Below are 23343 nucleotides of genomic sequence, written 5' to 3'. Positions count from 1 at the left end.
TGAGTTGTTTTTGCTGCCACGAAACAGAATAATACCTGATAAACCGCTTTCTATTTTCTGATTTTCAGAAGATGTTTACTTGTGCAGGATTCACAAAATTTCACACATTTTAGTAAATGACTGCAAAAGGAAAACTTTTGTTATTGATGCTGAAAAACCAAAAAACAGAAATGAATATTAGATTTAGAAACAAAATATCCTCATCATATGAATTCTGCGTGCACTGATTTATATTACATGAAGTGTAGTCACTTTTAAGATGGAAACAATGGCTAAAATATTCACGAGAAGCTAAAAGAGATGCTCACAATGTATATATAGTGGATAATGAGTAAACGCAATCTGACACAAGATGATAGTGCTAGAGCCAATCATTCCTCTCATTGGTTCCACATCCTGATAAGACTTAAAGAAAAGTCAGGGCTTCATCTCAGTTATCACTATGATCTGCCAGTGACTTACAAGGTGTGACCCCTCACAGGCAAGCTGATGGTGCGGGATACCCGGTCCCTGTGATACGTGTCTCTTAATGCCAGGCTGAGCCCAAGGCTCCCTGGAGCAAGACTCAGGCCGTCCTCCTGGATGTCCGTCAGTGAAGCCAGAGACTTGGTGATGTGCTGCGGTTTGCTGCCGGATGAGGGGTCCAGGATTGGACCGAGGTACTCTGCTGACACCGCCTTCATCTGAGCTGAGAGACGGGGCTCCATCTGGATGAAAAATATGAACCGCTTTTATTACAGAGGACCACAGAAGAAGAAGGATGCTTGGATAGGGGGAAAAAACTGGGGCATGAAATAAAGAGAAAAACAATGATTGTAATTAAGGTGCAAAGGGAGATTATATATACAGCCTGAGAACATCGTTCAGCAGGGAAAAGCACAAAGAAAATAGAAGAAGAGCAGTAAAACAAACACGGCAGAAGTCATTCTAGGTTATTATTCTAGGTCAGCAAGAAGAAAGAGAAAAACAAAACTTTAGCAGACTAATAAGAGGGATTCGTGCCAAATGAGGAATCCTTATGCCTCTAAGCTTCTGGGAGTCATTTGAAGTGTTTGCTTCTACTGCCACCTCATGGTCACAAACAAGAATGGCACTATGGCATGTGCATAGGAACTAAAAAAAACCTTATAAGAAACAGCACAAACCTGCTGTAATTTTGTTTTGAAGTCATCTTGGCTGTTCGATTCTTTCATCTGAGACACGCTGGAGGCAGAGAGGAAAGATAAACGTGAACATGTGCAGAAATCTTTACTGAAATAGATGTGTGTGCGAATTTTTAAATGGGTCAGAGCAATGGGTATGAGCCCTAAAAGATACGCTGTATGATGTTGTGTAGGAAAGACAGCTCACCTGCTGTCGGAGGCTTGGCTGAATTCAGAGGGCTCCTCATCTGTGCTCGCATAACCATTCTCTGGAAGCAAAACACCATTATGTCTCACGGTGCCACAGGATGCCCTAATGCCACATTCTGCGCCCCTTATTCACGAGGATCCCTACAGTGGGTAGGTACGCATATTTGATCTGGATGATTTTTACAACAGATGTCCTTCTTGACACAATTCCCAAGGCATATGTAGTATTCCTACACTAAAACTGAATCCACATATGGTTTTTCTAAGAATCGAAAACCTTGTTTATTTTTCTTTATGCTTTACCAAGAAGCAATGGGGCTAAACACAGTCCATCTCCTATGATGCAACACAGCACTTTCATGTGTGAGAAGAAACTAGAACAAAGAAAAAGCGGGCAACTGTGCAGCTTCTCTACTTTTTATGTCTTCCTTCTCCTTTGTCTCACCACATGACGCACAGGAGTCCTCTCTTACCCTGCTGTACGTTGTGGATGAGAGCCTGGAGCTCGGGGATGCACTCAGCCTTTTCTCTTAGGGCATCGAGGATCATGTGATTGTGGGACGAGCCAATCACATCTGTCTGTCTCAGCTGGCCTTCGAGCAGTCTGATTTGAGCCTCCTTCTGAGCCACCTGCAAACTCTGCAGGAACACCAAAGAAAATATAAAAACAACAACAACAACACAATACTGTAACACTGAACTATTTTAATAGGCTCTCAATTAGGGCTGGGTATCGTCACTGATTTCTAGAATCGATTCAATTCCGATTCACAAGGTCCCGAATCGATTCGATCCACGATTCGATTTAATTTGATTCGATTCGATTTAAATCTGGGAAATTTTGACAGTCAGAAATATTATAATTCAGATCAGTACATTTACATATTTTTGTATCAATAAAAAGGAAGCTGACACACGCAAGACTTTATCACAGGTGTAAGCGTCACAGCAGATGCCTTTGTGTCAAAGTAGCTGAAGATAAAACACAGAAAAACATGAAGGTTTTCCTGGCCTGGGATTTTATAAAAATATTCTGCAGTACATCAAAAACGAAAGAAAACCATTAATCAACATATGAACATCACCTCTGAAGTTACAGCGGTTTTATTAGAGACACGTTAAGCGTTTTGCATTTTGAATAATTTTAAAAAGTTTAAATTTGTTCAGTATTGAACAGCAGAAATGAGGTTTTCTTTTCGGAAGAATGTAAAAGGGAAAAAAAACAGCGGCCGACAGCGCTGTAAACAACAGTAGACTTGTGCGTAACAAGCAAGCGAATAATGAAGAAAGGGAAACTGTTCTTGAAGTACAGAGAGAGAGAGAGAGAGAGAGCTGTGCATCGCGGTGGAAGCAAAACAGTAAAAGTCAGAGTGAATTCATGACGATGTTTATGTGAAGCGTTTGGATCTTCTTTTGCTGCTGGTTTGGTCAATATTGTTTGGAGAGAGATCAAACTAACAGCTTTAGAATCGGCTCATAAAGGGCGTGAACACAAAGCGCGGACCCGCCGACAGATCAGAATCAGCGAGCTGTCGGCTTTCAGCCCCGACTGTGAGAAAGACGACATCTAACTGATTCTGATCCGCGGGTCGCGCTGTGTGTTTAAGTCTATGTGCAGAATCCGTGTACCTGCTCTCATTTACTGTCTTAACTGTTTGGTGGTTCTTGAAATTTTGTGAGATTTCACCAGAGATTCTGGCATTTTGGGCAAAATAAATTTATATTAAAAAATCGATTCAGGATTTTAATGAATCGATTTTACGTTATCCAAGCCAGAATCGATCTTAATCCATGAATCGATTATAAAAACCCACCCCTACTCTCAATCCAGAAACGCAACACAATAATGTAGTGGGATACAGAGAAACACCACTAGATGGCACTGAAACCATCATTTCATGGATCCACACCTGACTGTAACATTATGCTGTGATACATCTTCTGACTCTTACTTACTTAAATCTTCTTAAAGCTACACATTTAAGCCTACAGAAGTTCTTTTCTTCCTTTAAACTTGACGGTTTTGAAAATCCCCGTGTATGATCATTTACCTTGTCTATGGAAGCCTTTAGGAAGTGATCCAGCAGGTGGCGTGCTTCAGACAAGGAGCATGAACTGATCACCACTGAGGTGTCCACTGAGTCCAGCTCATCCTGCAGGAAAACACACAAACATGAATGTTACTAAAGGCCTGACTCTCCTCATTGCTGGCATGCAGGTCTAAATACCTGTGCATGGGTTTGCGTCTTCATACCTTGGTCTCCTCTATCTGTACAATGGTGGCCTGGCAGTCAGACAAGCTGTCGTTGATGTAGTCTATATTGGCGTTCAGCACCTCAATATCCTCGTTAATTTCCTGAAGGAGGCGGTCCTCAGCTTCTGGCCCCTCCCCGTCCGCCATCAGCACCTCTCTCTTATGTGAGAGCGCTTCCTGTTGGGCCGTCAGCTCTTCTCGCTTCTGACTCAGCAAAAGCACAAATCACCACACGGTGATATTAAAAATTAAAATTCATAGTTATATTTAACATCTACAGAAGTCATTTCTACATTTGGAATCTTAATGTTCTGTTTATCTGAGGCACAAACTGAACAGACGCATTCTGACGCATCTAAACTCGGAGAAAAACCTGACAGAGTTTTAAATTCGATGATTCAAAGACAGCAGCTGCAAAAAGCTGCGTGCCAAGCCGTATCTGTGAAAAAGGCCGCCCTCCCTCCCACATTTTAACATTTCTTCATCTGCGAGGGAAAGGAGGAAGGAAGCGCCTCACACTCAGTTTCAGTTGTTAACCGACTACAGAAGTCAGCGTCAAAAAAGTTGCTGATGCAACCCCCGATGCTCAACTGCTCTCAACCCTTCAATAACCACAGCGATGTGCTGTACGTTTGAGAATTTATAATCCAAAACCTTAAGTCAGTCTCGTGGTAGAAAGAAACTACATCCATCAAACCACGCGTAACCCCGGTGACAACATTTTAGCCCTAGCGTGCCATTCCTACCTTGATAAGGCGATCCATGTCGGCTTCCATGTTTGCAATGGTCATTCTCTGCATGACGATGTCCGTGATTCGACGCTCGAGAGCTTGCCACTTCTGACGTGCAGACTTTGAAATGCTGCTGGTTCTGCCTGCAGCTCCACTGTTGCCCAGGCCGGCTGGCTTACGCGGCAACTTCTTTCTACTGCTGGTGATGGACCAAAAACAGGTGGCAAATACTGGATAAATAAAATGTCATCAACTCACAATAAGCAGCAATAAAGTTGTGTCATGTATTATATTAAAATCTGTATTGACTGATCTGTCTGCTTCCCCAGGTGTTGGGTTGCTAGTCTAATCATTACATCACTTCCTCACACTATAAAACTCAATCTTTCTGCCCGCCTTCTTTAAACCGATCGCCCTCCGCTCTGCACACTCTGCACCGCTCATCTTTCAGACTCCTCTGTGCGACCCACCTCCGCCCTGTCTCCGCCTCATGCAAGTGTCTTCATCCAAGCCTCCATCTCCATTATCACCACCACCAGCGTCTGGACCCTGGGTGGTGCTACCTGAGCTTTTTTTTTTTTATTATAATTTTATTCAGCTCAGTCCAAGGACAGTATCATAGCATCTCGTCGTCTTACCCGATGACGCGTGTTCCATCCATGCTGCCTTCGCTCTCTCCCAGATATCCGTACACGCTGTTCTTGTTGTTCCACTGCCGCACCAGTCCGCTTACGGTCCTCGCAGTCTCGGGCTCAGAGCTGCTCGCCGTGGTGCTCGCTGATAACTCAGCTCCAGAGTCCGTAACCGGGGGAGTCTGGTTCCAGCGGGCCACTCGTCCAGCCACTCGATCTGACATAGGTTTGGCCAGGCGCCGCAGGGCGGTCACCTCCTGAGTCTTCCTGCGCAGCACCAGCTCCTGCTGCCGCTTCTGAGACTCCAGCGCACGAATCTGGTACTGATGGAGAAAAAAAACACAACCTTTTTTATAATATTCATCACTTTTTAAAAAGAAAATGCTTTTCAGTTGCCTTTGAGATCCCTGAGCTGAATGGGATTACTCGTCACACAACAGGTTTGCAAAGTGTTGATCATGAAGGGATTTTAAGACTTAAGATGAAAATCGAAATAAAAGGATTATGAATGCTGCCCACGGTATGACAGCGCAAAAGCTTTTCATGCTCATTAACGAGCCCTCTTCTCCAGGGAAGCCAAAAAAAGATGGAAGTTAATGCTTGCAGAGGATGCACTAATCTTAAAAACACAGAATAATACCAGAAGTATGTGTTCAGTATTTACATAATCCAGCACTCAAGTTTTCAGTGTGCCAGCCTACAGATGGGGCTCTGACTCTACATTTACATCCATATGCATTGTGCATACAGATTCACCTACATTTAATTCTTTGGATACAGCAGATAACACTTAAAGTTCTGCCACGATGACAGTGATAGCAACATAGTTTAACCTCGTTTTTATAGATGTTATATCTGTGCTTGTGCTAAATCTCCCAATAAATCCCAAATAATTCTGCTGCTAACCTGAAAAATCACATATACAATCCTAAATATAAAACACACGCACAAGAGGTCATATGCTGCTAACCTCTTGCCGGCGCTGCTCCTTCTTTAGCTGGGCTATCTCACGGTTTCTCTTCGCCTCTACCATCCTCCTCCTCTGCTGCTCCTCCTTCATCTGCTTCATCAGCGCCACCTGAAAATGGCAGAAAACACTGGTGATCGCACAGCATCCTTCCCTTCTTTCCTCCACACAGACTTCCAGCAGCCCCTTCTTACCTTGGCCTTCTTCATCTCGTTGACCTCGCCCTGGAGCTTCTTCAGCTCCCGTTCATACCTCCCCTGGTTCTTGAGGAGGCGTGCGTGCTCCTTCTGTGCCGTCTGTAGCTTAAGCAGGTCGCGATTCATCTCCTTGAGGCGTTTTTCGTACTCCTGCTTGATCCGGTTGGCCTTCTCCTCCGTGTAGTTCTCCATGGTCACTGCACAACCGTGTAACAACGTTAACGAGCCGTAGCCGACACCTCGCGTGACACTTTGCACTCACGGAGCAACTTAACTAAACTCACTGAGGTTCTGTAGCACGCGGTCTCTCTCCAGCTGCGTGTCTCTGATCTTGTTTTGCAGCAGGATGAGCTTCTCCTCGTACTGCAGCTTTAGCATCAGCAGCCTCCGCTGGCTGTTCTCCAGCTCATCTATCAGCTTCTGCTTGATCTCAATCTCGCAGGTCAGGTCTGCCAGGTCCGCCTGGAAGTTGGCTGCAGGTTGAGGAGTTTTGAGGTTGTAAACCAAATTGCACCATTTGTGTGTGTGTTTCATATACAACTGTATATTAAGAAATATGTAAAAAAAATTTCCATCTAGATGCAAATTCATTTCTGCTCTTTTTACACTAAAAACATCTTTATCTTTACTGTAAATCATCTCTCACAGCAAATGATGTCCTGACAGAAAGAACAGCTGATAAACAGGGAGAAAGAGTGAAAACAGTGGTGTCATTTCATAACAGCATCTGTCAGGGCCACACCTTTCTCATCCGAGTCTGAGTCCGAATCCACCAGGCTCTCATCACTGTCAAAGTCATCCTCTTCCTCCCTACCCTCCTCTTCGTCCTCCCCCTCCTCGTCATCGCAGCCACTCTCCTCCTGCAGTGGAGACATGATGTCCTGCGCACGCGGAGAAACGCACAAACGATCAGACTCGTTACGGTCACTTTAAAGCTCGCGAGTGCCGACTCGTGCGGGTCTTACCTCGGTGTAATTCTCATCTGAATCGATCTCTCCGCCCTGCCCGTTCTCCCCGCCCTGCCCGTTCTCCTGAGTGTGCAGCTTTACTCGTTTCTTCAGACCTTTCTCCAACTCTGGGCTGAAGGAGAAGAGCACGCGTGTCAACCCAGGTACTGTCAGGCATGGGTTTCTCCACAAAAATCACATCACCTTCAGCGCTATACCAGATGGTTTTTGCCGCACAGAACCACTCCCCTGAGAGTAACTAAGATCGTGCACACTCTGACATCCCTTATTGTGCTCTGGGAGTCTTGCCAAGTAATATGCTTACTGCAAAATCAACCAACAAAAGTCATTAAGCAAACTCTTCTTCACCTTGTCTACCATCATTGCCCCTTTAGCTCTTGAGTTTTAGTGCCAGTTTTATTATCTCCTTTGCTCCCTCTTCTACAAACTTATCAGCCATCCCAGCTCTAAATTCCCATCTTCCTCCATTTCACTGCCATTAGGCCTCAATTAGCCTGTTAGGCTGTGTACTCTTCTCTCTCGTGACCCAGTAGCCGACTGACTAAGACCTTTCTGTGTCCAAGCCAGCGTTACAGCTCAGCATTGGCAGCATACCAACTCTTTTCAGAAGCTGGCAGCCCGCAAGTCCTAATTTACTTGTGATGTGGGGCTTAAAGAGAAAAGTAATGAGGAAGGGAGAAAATATATGGTCAGGAAATATTTCACAACCATCACCTTCCCTTTAAACCAGCTTTTAAAATCTGAAGAGGTTCATATGAGGCGTAAATTGAGCCATTAGATATTATATTTGCATAAAACAATGTTTGGAGGTCTACATGTCCTCTGCTCCTCACCTCATCCTCCTCTGCCTCCTCTCTTTCTTCTTCAGTCTCTCGATATCCAGCTTGGCCCGGCGTAGCACGTCCGTCATCTCCGCCTCCATAGACATGGGAGCAGGCGAAGAACCCGGGGGGTGACCGGGGGCGGGGCTGAGAGTGGAGGTGGGGAACGGGGAACGGGAGGAGAGCCGGCCCACTTGTCGCCGTAACGACTCGTTCATGGACTCGCTCTCGAGAAGTTTGGTTCTGGCAAAGGTGGAAGAGAGGGACAGAAAGAGGCGACAGAGGTTTCATTCATGAATTTTATTACTACAGCAATAAGAAATACAGAAGGGAAAACTAAATAGATAATCACACATAAGTGTCCCACAATAAACCCCTTAATTAGTACACTTTTCCCTGCTGTGGGAAGTCAAAAAGCTGCGAAAAACAGTTAAAATAAATATTGATGTCACACGTACATGTAGTATGTAATTTGACTATCGCTCTCATATTAAGCTCCAAACTGTAGTGACACACTTGCGTACTGTCGCTGACTTTAATAGACCAGCCCAGCGGGAGCTCACAGCTTGCAGAGAGAAGAGGAGAAACAACTGAACTGAAGCTGAACTGCACCACACTGAATGACTCAGCCGAACTAAGTGGGTTTCTGTAAGAAGTGGGTCCCTCCAGGTGTGTAAGAACGTGATGCAGCAACAGAAAAGTCTAACTGTAGGCACCTTACTATAGTCAGCTCAAAGCCTGTGGAGAAGCTGAGGCTGCGGTTCAGTTCACAAAAGCTGCTCATGGAAAAGATTTAGTTCCGTTATATTTAATCAAAGAGGCATCTTCAAAGAATCTAGATGGATAAACAGAACTACAGGAAAGACACAATTGTGATTTGGGGATAAGCAGCTTACTTAAAATATCACAGTTATCACAGTAAATACCAATCGCTGTTAGTCTGTTACTGGTTTGAGTGACCACATAACGATACTCAGGCTCTTACCTGAGTTCTTCAACCTCTCGGATATAGTTCTGTATTAGAGTCCCGATCTCCTCGTTGCCCTCGCCTGGATGATGAAAAGTAAAAACGCACTCAGATCACGGAAAATGCAGTTAATTTTAAAAAACAAACAAACATCGTCATTGCAGAGGCAGAGCTCGTCCGATTAAGGATCTCTCACGTACTTGACTTGGCGAGCAGAGTGCTGACCTCATTGGCCAGCAGATGTGTTACGCGTGAGTTGAGGTGGTCGATGGTCTCCTGCATTGCTTTCACCCTGAGACGCAGGGTGTCATTTTCTCTCTGCAACATGGTGTTCTCCTGGTACAGGTCACTGTAGCCCTCTGACCCTTCCTCACAGGCTACACGCTTCCCCTGCACAGAGCAGACGGTTGGCACGGTCAACAAATGCTTTGGCGTCCAAGGGTCAAAGGGCAGACGTGAAAAAACAAACTCAACCTAAATTTACGCTCATACAAATACGCCACGCTGAACCAAACAGAGTGCTGTTATTTACAATGACCGTGGCTCTACAGCGATGTATTGTTGCGTTTTCAGTGAACAACGCTGAAAAAATCCCGTTGTTTCCAACAGAGAGTCACTGTTAACCGCTGCTCGCAGCCATTAACTCCACTTCATTACTTCCACACTCAAGTCACATCGCATCCCTTATTACCACATCGAGGTCAGCTTGCCATCCCTCAGCACAGTCACTTCCCTGTAAGTGTGGTAACCCTTTTAGTCACGTAATAACGCAACAACAGAGCTAAACGATCACTTGTTTCTTACGGCCCCAGAGGTCAAAACTGATGAAAGTGGCCCGTCTTTCTCTCCCCATTTCTCCTCACAGTTCTCATATTATTCTTCGTGGAGTTTACACTCAAGCTGAAACATCAATTTGTCCTTACATTACACTGTAAAATGCTGACAAGTGATGTGTGTGTTCCAGTAATGATCTTTAATTTGATATATCTGCAGCAAGCACGGCCTCTCCTTTTATTACTTAGCGTCTGATATCATTCTCCCTTACTCCATTACTCTGTCTTCTTCTGCTTACACACTATTCTCAGTTTCATCCATCTTTGCCCCGCACATACCCCCTCACTAACTACATCACCAGCATGCAGCTACATCCTATTGCTCTTCCTCTGGGCTCATCCCGCCCCCCCCCCCATCGCTCACCGCCTTGTACTCCATCAGCTCCATCTGAAGTCGGGCTATCTCGGCGCGCAGGGCGCTGATCTGCTGGCTCGTCTTGTCTTGGTTCACCATCACCTTGTTCTTGATGTTTCGGGCGCGATTGGCGTACTTCAGCGTGTTCAGCGTCTCCATGAAGTCCCGGTCTGACGGGCTGACGCAGGCGATCATGACCGTACGACTGAGGGAAAAAGAAAACACGGAGGCCGTCGGTAAATGTGCATACGATTTGGTTGTCATGGTTGTTACACGTTGTTGTGGAAATAACGTGATTAAGTAACTGACCAATCACTTCAGCTCCAAAAAAACCTCCCTTTTGTGTCACCAAAATGTAGATTCTTCTGAATATTACATCTTTTTCTCACAAATACAACTTCTTCATATGTGTGTGTCTGTGTGTGTCTGTATGTGCTTATACCTGTTCCCTCCCAGCGAGTCCTGAAGCAGTCGGGTAAGTTTGGAGTCTCGGTATGGGACGTGTCCGCCCTTCTTGGTCTGATCGCCTAAAGCACTGATCACATTTCCCAGAGCCAGCTAGCAGAGGTGCAAAGACACACAAGAAGAAGATGTGATCTAAGCATGCACAGTTATTTCTTTTGTATACAGATTTACAATCTTACACTGGCGATCCCTGCCTGACTTACAAGTCCACAATTAATAGAGATTCCCTCGCGGGCTCTGTCTCCTGTAGCGCCTGTGCGTTTCAGCCTCTCGGAGCCAGCCAGGTCCACGAAGTGAAACTTGGCCATCAGTGTCTCATACTCTGGCTGGGAGATCGGGCCAGACTCCACACCACCGTTCAGCTCTCCATTCTGCCCTCCTCCACCGTTCTGCTAAGAAACCAACAAACACAGGGAAGCAGGTTGCTGAGTTACTGTTTTTTACTTTAAACTAGCAATCATTTAATCACTCTGAACGATGCTGAATTATTTATGTTTCACTTCCACTCTCTCTGCGCGTCATCATATGTGACTTTTCTTTTTACTCTTCCTAAAAGTCACACGTTTCCTAATAGCTTATCGTTTTCCGTCTCCTCCGGCTAACAGCCGACAGGTTTTCATATAACCTGATGATGGCAAAGTTGTAATAACTCTAAATACCTCTTTTGTCTCTCTCCTTCTTTCCACCACCCATTCCAAACTCACCATTTGCTGCTGACAGACTCGCATCTGACAGAGGTGGATGGTGAAGATGGCGTGCGAGCGGGAGCTCTGGGCGTTCATCTGAGTGCTGGCAGTGGTGCGGGACAGAGCGCCGAGTTTCAGGCACTGAAGCAGCTGCAGCACACACACACACAAACACATTATACATGACATTTGGTTACTTTTATTGGAAAGTAAGAAACCTCCTGACTTACGCATGCAGACTGAGTTTCTGTTTAAGTACCCATGAGTATGATCACGTATTGTTTTAAGAAGACACTCTCAGCTTCCTGGAAGAGTTCAGCATTTCCCACAGAGATGTTCTTGTCATCACCGCTCGCTTAAGCGCTAGCATTTCATTAACCTTTACTTTTCCTTTCCCTGCCCTCTCAGCTGCCCTCCCCTCACTCTTTATCATAACCTGCCTCCATCCTGTCTTCCTCTTCTTTTTTTCTGTCTTCTTCTTCCCTCCCACAGGAGCACCCTCCCGTCTCTCAGCTGTCTGACTTTAATGCAGATAAACGACCCCAAATTCAGCCTTTCTTCCTCTTTCTCTCTGCGTCTTTTAACACTTGCTGACATCATTCTTTCTCTTTCCCACCTTTAGAAAAAACTGAGTAACCACAACCACAACCGCCTTGTCCAAGTCAGTGTTTCAGTGTAGCTCTTCCCCTAAACGAACACCTTTTTTCTGTGTATCTTGTGACCAAAGATTCCTCGTGTCCTAATGGGCCTTTCGTATCCTTCTTCCTCCTCACTGTCAGTGCTCTGCGGTTTCCTTTCTCGTCAGCTGTGACACATTTCTCATATGTGACCGTAAACAAGCCAGCCTCTCAAGAAGGAAGCTAAACTTCATACATAAATAGCCCCACGGGTTTAAAAATTGACGTCGGTCAGTGCAGCAAAATAGAGCCCAGTCTCCGCTGTTATCTCTGACCTCTTTGTTGTTTATGAAGACGGACCACCAGATGGTTCTTGGCAGTTCACACTCCCATGCTTCCCCTCATCCCAGTCAGAGCTAATTCGTGTCTTCACAGTGAATACTTTCCGATGTAATATCGCTCGTCACTGTACAGTCATGGGAGACTTGTCTTCTGGACTTTCTGGTTCATTTAAAGTTGTTATATCAACCACCGAAGTGTAAAAAGTTGTTATTTTGTTCAGGATTTTGCACGATAATCTGAACATTTTTAAAATATACACTTAATGAAGGAATTATTAAAAGGTTTAATCACTGTTGGTAAATACTGATACTCAGATAGATGCTGATCTGTAAGGGGATCCGGCTGCTCTGCTATGCTGTGGGAGGTATTATGCTGGGATGGTTTCGGTCTACTTATAGCCTTATGCTCACATATTTTGTTTCTCATTTCTGATCTGAGCTGTAGATGTTGGCAAAAATGTGATAACGTCACCAATCACATCTCTACACTCACAGACCCACCTCGTCCTCTGAGTGCACCAATCTGGAAGTGACTCCCGTGGTGTAGATGCTGCCACTGGCGTCCTCGTGGATCTTTATGGCGGACTTCCTACCGCGACTCTCTGGATCTCTGGTTCCATCGAACAAGTCCAAGATCTCTTCATTGTACAGCTGCAAGGAGCAGAACAAGCACACATTAAGGCCTATCGCACATCGTACAATTCGTACACGCTCAGTGCAAGGATGAGCGCCTCTGCTGAAAATGATTGCGCGCCTCTTAAAACTGAACTATTCCGTTCCGTTAAACTGATTTCTAGTTTCGTATTTCCACACAGCTCTGCAGCCACAGAGGTCAACGTGATGACAGCTCAGAAACCTTTGAGGACAAGGGTCAAAGAGGTCAGCTGAAAGCTCAGCTGCTCCCACCTAGTGCTAAACACACACACATACACACTCGCCCATCTGTTAACCATCAACGAAGATAACCTTTTGACCTGAAAGCCCACAGAAAAGACACTAATAGCGAGAAGCAGGAACGCAGACAAAAGAAGGAAAAGAAAAATGGACAGAAAACGATTTTATTTTGAAATTTGAATTTCTATTACATTGTAATTTATTATTACGCTGTTCAGTTCTCTCTCTCCCCCACACATACACAAACACACACATGCAGTAGTAATGTCCCCTAAATAAAACCCAAACATTTGCCTGCCAGAAACCCCCAGAGGAAATAATTACTCGTATATTATCTAATTTCTCCTACGCAAGCGTCCCTCCTTCCTCCCATTCCTTGCACTTATCCATCTTCTCCCGCACAGTGATGAGGAATAATGTCAGAGGTAATGGACAGCATTAATCAGGACCCACAATGCACGAGCAGACATTCACGCTCATCTGTCTTCAGGTTGTCACTTCCTGTTTACAGAAGCGGGTCTGATCTTGTCGTCTCCCCCATTTTGTCCCATCTGGTTGGAGTTAATATGGACCAGCATACACAAAAACGCGCACTTAGGAATATCAATACAGCATTGTATGAGTGTCAAATAGAGTAACAATGTGAGCGCTGCCTACCTCCAGGAACTGGGCGCTGACTTTAAAGTCCGGTGGCTGGGTGCCGGCCTCCTGGGCGCGCATCCTCCTGGCCTGGATTCCCTCAAACAGCTGATGAACAGCCCGCGGGATTATGCCCTGCTCCTGTGGGCTCAGGCTTACATCGAAACCCGTCCCCATGGTGTACGTCTTCCCTGAGCCCGTCTGTAAAATGATTCACCAGTGATTTATCACATTCCTTGTTTATCTACAGAAACAAGGTTTCACACACATTCACTGTAGTTAATTAAAATCAGTAAACCGTGAGTCAATGTGCATGGCTATGCTCGCTGCACGGGTGTGTGTACAGACATGTGCACGTTTCTGCTTTGTTGTTCTTTTATCTATTATGTCAGCTGCAACAATTCACCAAGCGTTGCTGCTCTCGCTCACTTATATTTGATATGAAACATATGTAACGCCGAATGACTTGAAAGACCCTTTAATTCATGCAAGTCATGTCTGTCCAGGACTTTAATTATATGTGAAGGGTAACAGAGCCCACGCATGAACTGCAACATGTCTTTTTGTAAGTACTAGACGCACAGACACATAAAGGTGGCCAGCCTCCTCCTTAGTTTGGAATCTCACAAAACAAAATAATATAAAAGCCATTAAGTGATGATTTATTTATTTTTTTGTGCATCCGTGATCAGTTCACTAGGATTCAGTTGCCTTGCTCTTATTTTGAAAGCTCCGACACTACCCTGGCCCTTCCCTCAGGTTTTCCCTGAGTGACATGAGGCCAGGTTGCCGGCTGTTGGAGCAGTCCTCAGTATCGTTCAGCTGCTTCTCAGAAGAGGATCTCGCCCTGAGGTTGGACGAACATCTTTGGTTATGCAAACCAAAGAACCTGGAACAGGGATAGCAAACTGGGCAAGGTGGCGCTACGTCAAGGTAAAGGAGGATGCAGAGAAAATCGGCGACTACCATGGTGTCTGACTTTGAAACCTACCGCTCATTACTTACACATTTTGCCTGCTACATTTACTTTGCAGTTCGACCGATGTTTCCCTAAAAATGCCCAATGTTTGAATAAAATCCTTAATGGGAAAACTAATAGTTTGTTTGATTTTACTTTTTCATATTTAAATAAAATAGTGACTAAATTACAAAATAAGAGGTAAATAAGAAAGACCTTCAAACTCTCTGTGAATTATTCATTTAAAAAACACCTCTAATGTAATTGTACATTTCTGAGCTTCTCCTGCTTCGGGTCTTACTGAATGGAAGACTCGATAGTCTTATTCAGTCTCAGTGTAATATTTCAGAAGCATCACAACATCTTGATGTACGAGTTATCTTTTATTACAGTCTTCTAACAGCATTCTGCGGCCGTGGCAGAGAGATAACTCATCTCTATAAATATTCTAGTCTCCCTCTTTGTCAGACAGCATGCAGACTGCTGTCATGCTGTCTGCACTGCTGTTTGACCCCTTTGTGAAGGAAAATAAAGCTCATAAAGACAACCTGGCTGCGTGCACCTCAGTTTATTTCAGATTTCCTTAACGGAATCCAAGCACCCGTGTCATACCTGACCGTAAGCGAACACGGTGGCGTTGTAGCCCTCGAAGCAGCCCTCGATGAGCTTGTACACGCAGTTCTGGTAGATGTGGGGCTGCTCTGAGTCAATGTCGAACACAAAGTCATAGGTGAAGGCCTTGTCCTTTCCCAGGAGGACTTGAGGCTCTCCGGGTGTGACCAACGTGCACACGTGGCAGCCTTCTATCTTCTCTTTGGCCATCTGAGGGCGAATCCTGAGAGACGACAACAGAAAGGCAAAGAGAGAAATCGTTAGTACATTTATGAAACTGTTACATCGATTTAAAAAAGGAAAATGACGGCTGTCAGGCAACTCAGCAAGACAGGCCGCTGATTGTTGCAGAGCCTGAATGATTTTAATGCTTTAATGCATCGTGCAGATAAAGCATGAGATTCTGATCCCACACGGTGCACTGGAAACAAAGAACAGTGAGAATATGAGAGCGCACAAAGTGGGCATAAAGTGAACTGTTCTAAGAGCAGGACCACTGATGTTGGCACATCATACAAGCTCTTAAAGCCATCACCACAGTGGCTGTTAATCCTTCATCTAAAGACTCTGCTGGGTTTTCCTTCCTGACAGGTAGTTCACTGCAGTTAATTGCTTTTACCTGAGATCCCAGCTTCAAAATAATCCATGATTAGATGAGCCTGAAAGGCCGCAGCCGCAGCTCCAGAACATCTTACAAACTCGCTGACAGCTCGAGGGCCGAGAATTTAAGTTTAGGAACATTTTCACTTCCTTGCCGGCAGAAGAGCAGAAACCCAGACAAGCGAGACCGCTGTTTAATTAAGATGGAGCCTTTAAGGACGTGACAGTGCTGCAGTGCTGATTAATCGTGAGAAAACACCACACAGAAATGTTGCTCTTGCATAATGCAAGTACATAAAACAGATGATTTTCCAGGCGCCCTGTTAATCTTGTGCTTTCAGAGGTACAATATGGACACAGTAGGGAGGTAATCACTTTAAGCTGCGGAAAAAGCCATGAGGCAGCAGTATCAGAGCAGTAGGTCCACCTCTTCACATGCTAAGTCCCCCCACCCGACTCAGTCTTTAGGGGATGCAAATCAACACCCCCACACACCAAGACTGCACAAGAGACTCCCTATGGGATGCAGCAACAAAGACACACACATAATGTATAAAGCGAGAGAAGTCCCCAACCACATCCAGCTGCGGCGGGATGCTCCGCAAACCACACACACACACACACTAAGACTCTGGAAACAAGTGTTGTACACATGCAGTTCAAAAACAACCTTACTGTACTATCTTCATTTCACACATTGCTCTCAAGCGAGCACCCCACCCACCGCTAACACACAGAGTTACACTTCTGCGCACACAGGGGCAGCTTTCTGGCCATCTTTCAGGCCTCGAGGCCCCGCAGAGAGACTTCCAGGAAGAAATGAAGGCTATTAGAAGAAGTCCACAGCAGCACACGTTAGCCTAGATAACCTTATGACAAAGAGGGCGACTCTGAAAGCAGCTTGCAGACAGGCGAGCTCCTTTTATGACTGGATGTGACCTTGACCCGAAGGTTAATGTATCTAAAACCGCAGATCTCGCAATGAACGCTGCTTAAAGCAATTATTAAGATGAAGTGGAGCCCACTCGGTCCCCACGATGGATTTCACGGCAACACAACGCGCGTGTGAGCTGCAGCTGTGTCATGAAAAGAGAAGAAAAACTTTCTTTTTGCTTCTTTACATTCATTTCATCCAGTCTGTGTGCACTGCCTTAATATTAGAAGTGAAAAGAAAGAAGGACATTTAAGTTAATTAACCCCATCATCGTTACAGCACATATTCATAACTGAGTTTCTACTTCTACCTATCACCGAGCGACTGTGTAGGAGCGTCTCTGCAGAGCACTCATTTTGCGCTCGATGCCTTTGGCAGGACTTTGTCTCGTGGAGCATGTGTGAACATATTCGACAGACCCAACCCAAGAACGAAAGAATTATCACAATTCTCATTAGCTTTTAATCATTTAAGGCATCTGTTTTTTTAAGCTGGACGCCTAAAGTTGTCACTGTGAGGCGCAAATGAGAACACTTCCACACACCCGGCACGCACAACTACAACATCCATGCGCACAAAGAAAGATAACAACAACAGTCCACACAGAGACATTCAGGTAACAAGCTAAAGGCTCAGCTGGATGAGCATTTAAGCCAGCTGTGCAAACAAAAGAAGGGATCCATAACATTGACCGGAAAACACCCAAACACACACACACACATCCAGACTCAGATATACACTCATTTAAGGAAATTTAACGGCTAAAACTAGCATCCAATGTGCCGGTTAAACGTCTGAATCAGACTGAGGGGTAAGGAAAAACACAGAGGAGCAGATTGTGGATTCCTGATGCGGCAAATTGAGGCGTTTATCGCTTATCATCTTTGCACACTAATAGGAAAATGAGTCAGATACCCCAGGGAGTAAATAAAGTCCCTGAAAGAACACACCCCGCCTGCCCTCCACGTATGCATCCTCACACACAGATGAATTTAAAGGTGAATTTGAATGCAGCATCATGCTTTCATTACTTACCCTCCCCCAGTTTTTTTGTGTGTGTGTTTTTATGGCATAAACACCAAACCCAGTTCTGTCAAACGCAAAAACAAGCAGACACACAAAGTTAGAAACTCATTATCCCCAAGCTCTGAGGGAATTCGGTTATTATTACAATAATTATTGTACCCCGTAGTGCTAATTAGGACGTGCAACAAGGACGCACAGAGGCACGCGCAAACGTGGAAGCGGCTGCCATATCTAACGCTGATAACAGCAAACTCCACTGACGCGTGACTGGAGAGAGAAGCTGAGTGCAACATGAAGGAGGCAGCAGACCTGTTAGAATACTGATCGCACTCCTCCAATTAAAGCCTTCGAAAACCGACGTGATTTACGTTTCTTAGGTTCACTTGAAGTTATGAAGGAACGCATCAAAAAGCAGTGCCTCCCAAATGTGACAGTAGGAGCGAATCACAGATTTCATTTGTGGGATTTAAAAATTCAGAAATGCATTTAGTCCCGCAAAACGACACGTTCATCTCTCATAATTCAGTTTTACAGGCAAAACAAAAATAAAAAATGTTGGCACGTCGTTGGTACGGCAGACTCCGTGGGGATGCTTCTGCCTCGGTGATGGATCGGTGCTAGACTGACAAAACACGCGCTGATGCAGCTCGAGATGGTTTTTCATTTGTGCACATAATGCTGGCTTATGTAAGAACATAAAAGAACATAGATGGTCTGAAAACTGCAATTTGTGTGTTTGTGTGTAGGTTTCAAAGCTGAAATGGGTCTGCTGCACAGAGTAGGAATCAAACGCCGGTGGTTGTTTGATGAATTTGCTCAAATATGACCAAATTCTCACTGGGCAGATAACGTTTGTTACTTTCAAGGAGAAAAGCACTACATTCATAGCTTTCCAGAAGTGATACTTTGTTTTTGGCAGTAGGATAAACTGACTAAAAAAAATCAAATAAAATCCTGCAAAGCTGCAAAACACCTGCTTTATTCTCGCAGTTCTGACTCATGTTAGATTTGCTCTTCTCTTTTCAGTTCACTTCCTCTGTTATTAGTTGAGCCTCCTCTGTGTTTTGTTGTCAAGGCCCTGTCTTAACAACCTGCGATGCCTAAAAACACCTAACACTGTGTTGGTTGTTTCTCTCTTTAGTTGCTTCCTGTTTTATTTTACTTCCTCCTTGTCTGTTTATTTAGATTCGGTTCACCTGTGCCTTGTTTCCCCCAGCTGTGTTCACTCCCTCTGATTACTTTGTATGTTCTTTTTCTTTTTTTAAAATTACCTCTTTCCTTTTTCTTTAGTTGAATTTATAAACAAAATGCCACAGTTTGACAGATATGAACTTGGCATATCACTGCATGGTGTGGAGTGTTTCCTTAAAACATTTGAGGAAATTGGGCAAGACCTAAAAAACACTATTTACATGAACATTATTAAGAAACAGGGAAAAATCCAGCAAAGACTTAGAAAAGGACTCAAAAGAAGCATCGGGCCCTTCACTTAAACTCCCTGCTGTTCACTGAGGTCTCTTCAGAGTGGTCTGAGTGGAAGGCTGGCTATCAGGAAGACATTTTTAATGAAAGGATAAAGGAAGAAAAGGGTGAGGTACTCCAAATCACACAAGACCTGCACTGAAAATCAGTGGCAACGGGTCTTTAAATTTAATAAAACTTTGGGTTGAAATTAGGGCTGCACGATTTTGCATAAAATGAGAATCACGATTTTTTGGCTTAGAATTGAGATCACGATTCTCTCACGATTTTCTTTTCCAGTATAAATATTTATTGCACTTATTAACTGCACATCAACTTCGTAACAGTTGAGACTGAACATAAAAACAATAAATAAACATAAAAACAACAAATGTCTCACATTTTGTCGTTGCTGCAAAATGTTGTACTGCTTGAAATTCCATCTCCACCATTGTCAAAGGAGCTTGCAAAGAAAAGCGTCTGGACTTCTTTAAGTTGCTTGAAGACGTTTCACCTCTCATCCAAGAAGCTTCTTCAGTTCTAAGGTCAAATGGTGGAGAGTCCCAGATATAAACCTAGTGGGAGAAACCCCCCACAGAGGGACAAAAGGACCCCCTGATGATGACCCCCTGATTCGCATGATAAGGTGGGGTCAGGTTTCACAATGAACACACCCAAAACTCTGGCTGATTGGGACCCACACCCAGTTTCACATCTTGGCTCAGGCGATTAGAGGATCATCAGGGGGTCCTTTTGTCCCTCTGTGGGGGGTTACTCCCACTAGGTTTATATCTGGGACTCTCCACCATTTGACCTTAGAACTGAAGAAGCTTCTTGGATGAGAGGTGAAACGTCTTCAAGCAACTTACTTTTCTTTGCAAGCTCCTTTGACTACGATGACCTGGATGACTGAGAACCTTCACAGACATCTCCACCGTTGCTCGACACTGCGTGTATAGAGCAGGTGGTGCAACAATAGAAAAATAGTTGCGGGACGGCACTGTGTAGCGTTTGTCTAGGGTGTTGATCATTTTCCTAAATCCCTCGTTTTGCACAGTGTTGATGGGAGCCATATCTTTGGTCAGGTGATAAGTAATAGCCTCTGTAATTTCTTTGTGCCTGCGGGAGTTCGACGTGAAGCGCTGTATAAGGTTCCCGTTATTGATGTTTGGGTGGTTGACCAGGACGGATTTTCTCCTGTCACTTTCTCGTCATCCCTGACGTGCTCTCCGTTGTTTTTTCCCTGCTAATTTTAGCATCACACGGCACAGCTTCTGCATCACGTGGTATAAGGCTCCGCCCTTGTCATTTGTTGAGCAGGAAGAGTGAGCGCTTGTTCTCATGCAGATTACGTCCCGGATGAAAATGCGGTACAATCGTCGTCGTCGTCTTGTTTTTTTGTTTTTTGTTTTTAAATCGTTGTCATTTGGAAATGAGATCGCACATAAGTATGAATCGAGATCGCGATTTTCTAACGATTAATCGTGCAGCCCTAGTTCAAATCATTATCATTGTAAACACGGTGGAGGCGCTGTCATGGGCTGGGTTGCATTTCAGCCAGTGTTGGAAATCTTGTCAAAATTGATTAAATTAAAAGTACCAGTAAATACCATCAGATTTTGATCCTCCATGCAGAACTGTGCAACACATTTTGCCTCATATGTACTTCCCATATATGTTTGCACATGTTTAAATAAATTGCTACACCCATTTCCCATGTTTCTGACAAGGTATAAAGAAATCGGGAGTGGCTCGAGACTTTTGCACAGCACAGCATTTCATTACTTTTGCTATCATGTCTTAAAATGCTTTTAAAACAGCACATAGTGACAACTCCGTCAGCTACGTGTCTGTCAGCAGCAGCAGCTACACTCAGCAACAGCTGAATGTGAAGCGTCCTATTCCATCAAAAGTGAAACATTAAATCACAGCGAGAACTGCCGCATGCATCGCTCAAGTTGTGACACTTCTTAGTGTCTGTGAAGGTTCTCAGTCATCCAGGTCATCGTCCAGACGCTTTTCTTTCCAAGCGACACTTTTTAGTATTAGTTCAAACTAGTTGTTAGGCTTAGATCACAAGTTGATACAGCATTTTTGAAATGAAATGATTAAGAGGCTTTGAGTGTGATGTTATCGTTGTGTCAGCCGGTGATCGGCTGTGATCAGCTGATCACGGGGCCGGGGTTAAAAGAGAGACGCCACCCACCTGTTCGCCGCTCAGACATCAGATCGTGTCAGTTTCAATCCTTTTTCTCTTCCCGGCTCCGCTCGCTCTCTGTCTGTAACGACAGTTCCGAAGCCACGCTTCGTGCACTGATCATTACTAGAATAACTGCGTGTCTGCTCCAAACCCACCGCTAGCCTTCGCCGCGCTTGGGTCTAGCCAGCACGCCACACGGGCACGCCGAATTACTGTGTGTGATCCGCCCGACCGTGACAGGTTGCACTATAAATGAAGATTTAATATGCTGCAAACACCAGCTGTCTTTGTTTAATTATATTCACATTTCCTGTTACAGAAGTGCACTGTGATAAATGTACTTAAATGTAGATAATGTAGCGATAGAGCATATCAGCCCCTGTGGGATTGCAAATGTAGTTGTACTACACAATATTTCAATAAAGTTATAATTTCTAAAGAAAAACTGGAAAATTTTTATTATGCTGAATCTCTTGGCAATATTAAGAAAGTTTTTTATTAGGCTCTCAATATGTACGCACGCACTCGCACACACAGACACACAAGTCATAGCGTGACTTTGTTTTTTTCTTCCTCTCGCTCAGCTGGCACAGTTTAGGAGGGCACAGTTTCCTTGGGAACTGCACAAACTGCCAGACTCCTAATGTGCTACGTCTGCATGTGTGAGCATATGTTTGTGTGCCCACTTCAAAACGGGATGGCATTCTAGTTAATCGCAAATGGCAAAGGCTAATACCACATCGTGCCCAATCGTCCAGTAATCATCACCTCAAAGTCGACTGTTAACCTGCTCCCCAATTGTAGGAAAATGCCCGGAGCGAGTGCCAAGTCTGCTGCCAACAAGGAGGGAGGACCAGTAAGATCAGCACGCCAGTAGCAGCTTTTTTGTGCGGTATTGTCTGTCTGTGTGTGTCTGTGTGTGGGTTCAGTCAACCTTCAAGAACAAACTGGTGATGTGATAGCCAAAGGGCTCATTTCCCTAATGTAAACACTCCAGCAAAGGCACCGCACACACATAAAGAGGCAGAGTTAATCGCATTCACTCGAGTGTTTCAGAGCGCCGTTGTCTCTTGTTTTCGGCACAGAGCCAATCGGGAAAGCTGCTCTTCATGAAAACTGTCCATTTTTCCAGAGAACATGCTCTTATCAAAAACTACATAACCAAGAGCTCCTCGCCATCATCGCCCCATCTGTTATACGAGAGATTAAACTTCCTGATCGGCAAATGAACAGCGGTGTTGTTTCTGTGCTCTTGCCCATCCTCGCACCTCGGCCTGTTTCGAGCCCTCCCTGAGTTCACTGCCAAAGAAAGCAGCAGACTAACTGGACTAATCACTGAATGGCAGAAGCAGTGAAAAAGGCCTTTTTCCATTTCCTTTTTTCTCCTGATAGCCGGGGAGATTAATCACCCGTGTGGACTTGTACTAACTCGCTCGCTTCCTCTTCCTCTGGCTTTCTTTCTTTCTACCAATCATGCCCCTCTCCTGTCTGGCGGTAACAAATGTTTGAAATGCAAACACACAAGACACCCCCTCCTCCCACCCGCAGTACATTCACTAGGTGTTGGCAGATGGCTCAAAGGTCATTTTGCCGTCCAAGAAAGGTTGTGTCAACAAGTAGAGAACAACAGGTGAGGTGGACCCTGATGCCCAGGGATTGGTGTGTTTTTTAGAAACAGGTTAAATAAAGTGAGAGTGATATTTGAAGAGCCCTGCAAAATCATGTTGCTCACATAGATGAGAAACTGACCTGTGAACAGCTCATTAAGTCTGATGACTGATGAGGATGGCAACTTTATTTGTTTTTTAACTTTCCTCCCTTACATGACAGACA

At 44.6% G+C, this 23343-nt stretch overlaps 1 protein-coding gene across 7 annotated transcripts in view; it reads right to left on the bottom strand.

The window, feature by feature from the left end:
* Positions 1–23343, bottom strand: part of kif21b (kinesin family member 21B) — a 69311-nt gene that overhangs the window by 27466 nt on the left and 18502 nt on the right. For 5 of the 7 annotated variants that reach the window (XM_076883905.1, XM_076883909.1, XM_076883908.1 and 2 more), the window contains exons 2-24: positions 15290–15512; positions 13738–13920; positions 12688–12837; positions 11247–11378; positions 10746–10934; positions 10520–10635; positions 10087–10282; positions 9090–9279; positions 8908–8971; positions 7935–8165; positions 7099–7213; positions 6876–7014; positions 6418–6606; positions 6131–6330; positions 5940–6047; positions 4976–5292; positions 4353–4536; positions 3607–3810; positions 3404–3505; positions 1826–1991; positions 1351–1411; positions 1146–1203; positions 463–707 (exon numbers count right to left, since the gene is read on the bottom strand). In XM_076883905.1, the coding sequence (XP_076740020.1) occupies positions 463–707; positions 1146–1203; positions 1351–1411; positions 1826–1991; positions 3404–3505; positions 3607–3810; positions 4353–4536; positions 4976–5292; positions 5940–6047; positions 6131–6330; positions 6418–6606; positions 6876–7014; positions 7099–7213; positions 7935–8165; positions 8908–8971; positions 9090–9279; positions 10087–10282; positions 10520–10635; positions 10746–10934; positions 11247–11378; positions 12688–12837; positions 13738–13920; positions 15290–15512 (3762 nt within the window). The remainder of the gene's footprint in view (positions 1–462; positions 708–1145; positions 1204–1350; positions 1412–1825; positions 1992–3403; positions 3506–3606; positions 3811–4352; positions 4537–4975; positions 5293–5939; positions 6048–6130; positions 6331–6417; positions 6607–6875; positions 7015–7098; positions 7214–7934; positions 8166–8907; positions 8972–9089; positions 9280–10086; positions 10283–10519; positions 10636–10745; positions 10935–11246; positions 11379–12687; positions 12838–13737; positions 13921–15289; positions 15513–23343) is intronic. The other 2 variants (XM_076883907.1, XM_076883906.1) reach the window with 2 other exon arrangements.

The sequence above is a fragment of the Maylandia zebra genome, linkage group LG5 (genome assembly GCF_041146795.1).
Source record: "Maylandia zebra isolate NMK-2024a linkage group LG5, Mzebra_GT3a, whole genome shotgun sequence".
Classification (NCBI taxonomy): Eukaryota; Metazoa; Chordata; class Actinopteri; order Cichliformes; family Cichlidae; genus Maylandia; species Maylandia zebra.
This window is presented reverse-complemented; position numbering and strand designations above follow the sequence as displayed.